The following is a 7,365-nucleotide window of genomic DNA, read 5'->3' as shown; positions in this document are numbered from 1 at the left end:
AGGCAAAAAAAATGAAAAACACTCTTAAAAAGTACAATTAGAATGTACATCATGACCAAAACAACATAAAAAGAAAACTCAAAGTAGGAAGTATCTCCTTGTAGAGCACAATTGATTGATTCTTGAAATCTCTACTTCTTTTGGCTTGGCTTCCATACGAACCCGAAATCCGCAACAAATATATCCTTTATACTTTGCTAGGATGACAATCACTATAAAATATAGACGTGGCTTAGTAATAAGGGGGTGGTGGAGATGGAGTGGATGGAGAAGGAGATTGGAAGTTGTATGGAGGAGGAGGATATTGGTAGTTCTCTGAGTTCTTTGGTGATGGCAAATTGCGGTGACGATATTGAGCAACATGTGGTAATTTAAAGAAAGGTTTTGGTAATGTCACTTTGTATTCATAGTTATCTTTTGACATGGAAGGTACCTTGTTGTAATCCTGGGTTACTGATGGTTCCTCATTGTGAGTATCTTCGTGAACATGTTGATGGACTTGTGGCTCATAATTGTAATTATCTTTTGATTCGGATGGAATTGAAGGCACCTTATAGTACTCTTTGGAGACTGATGGCACCTTAGTATAGGTATCTTTTGGAAATGATGGCACATCCTTGAAGTACTTGGTTGATTCTGATGGCACCTTAGTATAAGCATCTTTTGGAAACGATAGCACCTTGAAGTACTCTTTTGATTCTGATGACACTTTAGTGTAAGTATCTTTAGAAGCTGATGGCACCTTATAGTACTCTTTTGATTCTAATGGCACCTTAGTATAAGTATCTTTCGAAAAGGATGGCACGTCCTTGAAGTACTCTTTTGATTCTGATGGCCTCTTAGTATAAGTATCTTTTGGAAATGATGGCACCTTGAAGTACTCTTTTGATTTTGATGGCTCCTTAGTATACATCTCTTTTGAAAATGATGGCACCTTAAAGTACTCTTTTGATTTTGATGGAACATTAGTGTAAGTATCTTTTGGAGTTGATGGCACCTTGTAGTACTCTTTTGATTTTGATGGCACCTTAGTGTAAGTATCTTTTGGAAATGATGGCGCCTTGAAGTACTCTTTTGATTCTGATGGCACCTTAGTGTATGTATCTTTTGAAAATGATGGCACCTTGTAGTACTCTTTTGATTCTGATGGCACCTTTGTGTAAGTATCTTTTGGAAATGATGGCACGTCCTTGAAGTAATCTTTAGATTCTGATGGCCTCTTAGTATAAGTTTCTTTTGGAAATGATGGCACGTTGAAGTACTCTTTCGATGCTGATGGCACCTTAGTATATGTACTTTTCGGAATTGATGGCACCTTATATTCGGAGGAATAAGGTTTCTCTTGCTTCGTGGTTTCCTGTGGGGAATAACTATAAGGTGTATAGGCTGCAACACTTGTGGCAATTACCAAGCAAAATGTCATGGCATATACAATTTGATGATGAGGAAATTGTTGTCTTCTTGAGTTCCCCATTTTCAAAAACATAATTCCCTCAATGAATTTGTTTTGAAATTTTGTCTTCTATTGTTTGTTGTTACAAAATGGCTTCTACCAATTTATTTATAGGAAAGAAAATCATTTAAGTAATAGACGCCACTTTGATATATGATCCTAAAAGTGGTTGCCCATGATGTCCTTCATGGTTCTCATGTCATTGGATGCCTTTTCACATATTATAATATTCCAGTAATACCATATATGAAAATTAAAATATTGTCTCATTAGAATAATGATCAATGCAAGAGTTAAATTTCATATATATTTTTTTGAGAAAAAATGACCTTTTCGTACTAAATTAATTAGCATACTGAACTATCTTTTAAGAACTAATTGCTTGCACGTCTAGGTCCTAACATTCCAAGTAATTCTGTTGGAAATATTCATTGCATCATGAAGATATTATTTTATGATTTTTAGAATATGCTTCATTGTGAGATTAGTGCTTTGCCTCTTTTTTTCCCAAGATTTTTATTTTTATTTTCTATATAATCTCCCAGACTGAAATTATTGACTTATTTTCTCATCTCACTACAAGAAATTGGGGAATACGAGACATTATATAAATGTCATATTAAGTTGCTTAAATGTCACAAATTTATTCATCGACACTTAATTTACATTTGGATCAAATATCGTATATTTCAGTGTCACCAAATAAATATTGTCGTATCTATATAACAATTGTTTTAGAAGGGAACGTTATGTTCATTCCATAACATAAAGAGGTATATTGGACTTCTCCTTTCTTTTTTGATACATCTCAAATCTTTCAAGATATATACGTGTCATTTTATTTGGCCTCAACTGACATTTATATTCTTTAATTTTAAGTGTGCACAAATAGACATTTGAACTTATATACAACTAGTGGACTTGTCCGCGCTTCGCGCAGTTAAAATAAAAAATTAAATATATTCTAAAATAATTAGTTTCATTACTTGACAAATATTCTAATAATAAATAATGCAATAAAAGAGAGGAAAATTAAGTTACGATCCTAATATGACATATTGAAAGAAATTGCTAAAAAGAAATTATGCTACAAGTTGCTTATTAAAAAAAAGATCGAACCATAAAAGTTGATATGAAAAACTTCAGTTAATTGATAATCCAATCATCATAGTTTGATACTAATTAAATTCAATGATTTATAGCAATCTTATTAGTTCAATCAACAATCTACTCCATCATAAATTACTTCTCCTATCCCATATTAGTTGATCACTATACTGAAAATAGTTGTCACATATTAGTTGATCACCTTACTAAATCATGAAAACATTAATTGAATTTTTTTCAAATTACCTTTCAATTAATTCTTTTTTAAAGTATTCGCCCTTGTCTGTAAATTTTAAAAAAGTTCTTAAGGGGTGAATTGGTAAAACTTTCCACTTATTTATGATTTTTTAATAAATGTGCGTAAAAAGAAAAGTGATCAACTAATATGAGACGGAGAGTACATGATTTTCTATTTGTATAAATCACTATCTAATAAAAATAAATAAATAAAGATATATGATTTCTTAATATATGCACGTAAAAAGAAAAGTGATCAACTAATATGGGACATACGGAGTACATGATTTTCTTTTTGTATAAATGATTATATAATAAAAATAAATAACTAAAGATATATGATTTCTTAATATATGCGCATAAAAAGAAAAGTGATCAACTAATATGGGCTGGAGGGAGTACATAATTTTCTTTTTGTATAAATGACTATATAATATAAATAAATAAAGATATATCTGTGCTAAATTCTGATGCGATAGAATACATGAATTATATTAAACCCGATCCAGCTCCTCTTCATTATACTTTTTCTCCATTTCATCAAAGGGTATACATTTTGTTAAAAGACATGTTCTATTTAATATTTATAGGTTAAGATTATATTACATTCATAACCACAAATTTTGAAGATCCATTAATACCATTGATTTAATCTTAATTTATATTATTCAATTTATCAAAATTGTTGAGCTTGAATTAATATGTTTATTTAGCCTGGTAAATAGTAATCTTTTGAAAAATATTTTGGCCTTAGAACGTTCCAAAATATTTTTCAATTAAATAAATAGTCTTATGAATCAGATACATTAAAGAAAAGGTAAAATAATTTTTACTTTTTTAAAAAAAATAAATTGAATTTTTTTCTCTGACGCAGTAGCCTCCGCATATTTAAATATCAATAATATAAGATTTATTTCTTTCATCTTCAAATAAAGCAGTCTCCTATATTTAAATATCAATAATATAAGATTTATTTGTTTCATCTTCAAATAAAGCAGCCTCCTATATTTAAATATTTAAAATATAAAAATATAAGATGATATTAATATGTATCTAAATTTGCAGGAAATATTTTTCTTACCAAATTTGAAAAGTACTTTCCAAAACTTATTTACTTGATTATGATCATGATTTTATTTATTTAATATAATTTTTATCTTTAAAATTTAAATAGGATATATATCTATTATCTAAATGTATACTTGACGAAATAGAGAGAAATGATAATAGAGAGAGGAATGATAATAGAAAGGAGAACCAAATCCTATTCACACATTTACTCGTTAGTCAATATTTTTAAAAAAGTAAGGTCAATTGTTAACATATTAAACAAATAAATATAACGGAAAAAAAACCACAAGAAAAAGGGAAGAGATAGAACACATCAAGGAGGTCACTGTTAATTATTTTTGTTAATGACTACTCAAGGTTACAAGGTATATTGGAGGTGTGTGGATACCATTTTTAAAAATAATTGACATTACAACATCAACAATTTAGTAATAAAATGTTACATTTATTTGGAGGCAAAAACTTATAAGCAAACATGAAAATATGAGATGTACTGAAAGAGATCGCTACTGTCTTTAATCAGATGTCTAGTCAAATCTTGAGTATGAAAAATCTCTTTAGTAGGAAATGTTCCCCCGAATGGAGCCTTGCACGGGCTGCAACGTGAATACCAAATACAATATAGAAAACCAAAAAATATATAATAAGAACAGTATGTAACTTTCATGATAACCAAAGTTCAGACGTTGTTCTCACCTTCACAATATTCCATAAAAAATGATATAATTTTCATGGGAAGATCTTGTCAAATATTTTGAACTTCCTGCCAGGTTAGACAATATAAAGTTAGACAACTTTTCTATTAACTATTAGAATAGTATTAGGAAATCATCAAATCCAAAGAAATTTATAAAGAGAAAGAAAAGATTAATGGGATATATATATATATATATAAACCCATTTCTTATTCAATACAAACTCTTTTCAACAACGTAAAATGGGTCTCAATCCTAAAAGCACAATGATTCGTAAGCTAAGTGATGCAAAATAATGACGGCTAACACAAGCAAAGAAACCCCAAATTTAGAGCAAGTTCCAAATGAGAAATGTCAGAAAACATTTCCATTCTCTTTTTCTATACAAACCCATTTCAACTACGTGAAATGGGATCTCAATCCTGCATTTCAGCAAAAAAATATACGAACACCAAGAGGATCAAAGAAAAAAGTTGTTAAGGCAATAAAAGATATACCAGAAAAGCCCAGTGATGGAACTGAACGTTGTGTTTCTTGGTTAAATTTTCAACCCCATTGGCTCCACGATCTGCAGTGGGAAGTTTGTTTGATGGTTTTCTCAGACCCATTTGAGCCTTCATCGGGATCTATGAAATCTCCGGCCAGTTTACTGTCTCTCCGGTGCCTGAAAGCTTAAATTATGAAGCATGATTTTATAGGACCTTAATATTTTGACTGTTCCAATTATTATAGCCTTAATTTGTGGAAACGGTTAAGGGCTACTAATTACAATTAAGAATTGGAATTTTAAACGGTAAAGGGTTACTAATTACGATTAAGAATTGGAATTTTAAACGGTAAAGGGTTACTAATTACGATTAAGAATTGGAATTTTAAGCGGTATCTTTCTCTTTCTTAAAATTTAATTAATTAAAACCCATTAATTATTATAGCCTTAAATTGAGGAAATTAAACACTAACTAATTAAAATCAATTTACGTCTGAAAAAGGGAAAAAAATCCTCCAAAAATCAGAAAAATAAATAAATAGGTTTCGTGATCATTGAGGCATGCCACATCGACGGGCTGAATATCCAGCTTTATATATATATAGAGAGAGAGAGATTGAACAAATAGACATATGTATCCTATATAACAATTTTCACATACTATATGTATTATGCCACATAGGTATTATGTCTATTAATAAATAATTAGTTTTTGGACACGTGTGTTGCACATGTATTCCAACTTACTTCGTATATGATTTACATAATTATCTATGATTATTACAACACATATTGAGTAATAAAAGACAAATAAAATAAGAGGTTTACTGAATATGATACTTTTCTAGCTATTTGACAGTTTAAGTCCAAAATTTATGAATATGATATCTAACAATTGAATAAAAATATTTCAGTGTTCATGCTCGTGACAACACTACATCATTGCAACACTCAGGATTATGTACAAAATTAAAAGAAAATAAAGTAACAAGAACAGATTGGACGTGAAAATTGTATAGGATATAATAGATATTTTAAACTATAGACCTTAATCATATCTTATTAAGTGGGAAGCGCCAACCTTTGACCTTCAAAGTTAAATTATCATTTTACCCCTCCACTAAATCAAAATATGATTAATTAATTTATTAAATACTACTATTTTAGTTACATAATAGTAGAACGTGATGTCCAACAACTACACTTTAATTCTTTAATTATGACATTATAATTATAATTGATAATTGATGAGAAATTAATTAAAGTAAAAGACAAAACAATGTATGAAATTCTTTCAATTCGGTGACTCTTTAAATTTTGTAACCAAAAATAAATTTTGTGTATCATGATTTAATATTAAACAGATAGATTTGTTGCATCAAAGTAACATGAATATAAGAGCGTGAAATACAATTACGATCCATAATAAGGATTGAAGGTTCTATACCAAAATGGACATGTATTATAAATTCTAAAAGTAAATCAGTTTGTATATCATTTGAGCTAAAAAGATTTTCTGTGAATCCCCAACTATTAGTAAAATATTATTCATATATTTAAGAATTTAAAATTAGTGATATAATACAATTTTGATTTATAGAGAATTATTTTTAAAATTTTCTTTACTAAATGATATACATGATCGATGACCATTAGCTTATTTGCCTTTTGTTTTGCTAGTTTTTCTCTATAATCTAAAATTATTTATATATATATTATTTTATTTTGGATAAATATAATATTTTTATTATCTTTAATACATACCTTAACTTCTAACTATGATTATCTCTAAATTTCTATCATAAAGAAATATACACAATGTTAAACTACTAAAGATTAGAAAGATAAAGAAGCTAATTGTAACACCCCGTATCCGAAACGGACCAAAAATGCAGATTTTGAGAAGTTGCAGGTGCAACTTACGGTCACCATCCACGGACCGTAGGTCAGACCACGGCCCGTCCTGGTGGTCCGTGGTTCGCCACTGCAACCCCTCCCCAGCCAACTCAGAAAAAAATTGGCTAAGTCTCGACCCACGGACAGACCCATGGTCCGTAAATCAAACCACGGTCCGTGGTATGTGTCCGTGGATCAAGCCCTCCTTACCCAGCCTCTGACACGAACTACGGTTGACCAGCACGGACCGTCATTCGATCTACGGTCCGTAGGTCTGACCGGAGATCGAAGGTTAGCAGCCAGTTAGCTGAAAATTCTGATGGGTCAACTTCAGATGGTCATAACTTTTAGCACAAAATGAATTATGTGTCCCATGACCTATGGTTAGATAGATAATTGAATTATCTTTCCAACGCCAC

At 30.1% G+C, this 7,365-nt stretch overlaps 1 protein-coding gene across 1 annotated transcript; it reads right to left on the bottom strand.

The window, feature by feature from the left end:
- Nucleotides 1-232: 232 nt before the first annotated feature.
- LOC125857424 (protein PELPK1-like) lies at nucleotides 233-1,474 on the bottom strand. Its single transcript, XM_049537012.1, has one exon. The coding sequence runs from the start codon at nucleotides 1,472-1,474 to the stop codon at nucleotides 233-235; it is 1,242 nt and encodes a 413-aa protein (XP_049392969.1).
- Between the last annotated feature and the right edge of the window lie 5,891 nt (nucleotides 1,475-7,365).

The sequence above is a fragment of the Solanum stenotomum genome, chromosome 1, assembly GCF_019186545.1.
Source record: "Solanum stenotomum isolate F172 chromosome 1, ASM1918654v1, whole genome shotgun sequence".
NCBI classification, from domain to species: domain Eukaryota; kingdom Viridiplantae; phylum Streptophyta; class Magnoliopsida; order Solanales; family Solanaceae; genus Solanum; species Solanum stenotomum.
This window is presented reverse-complemented; position numbering and strand designations above follow the sequence as displayed.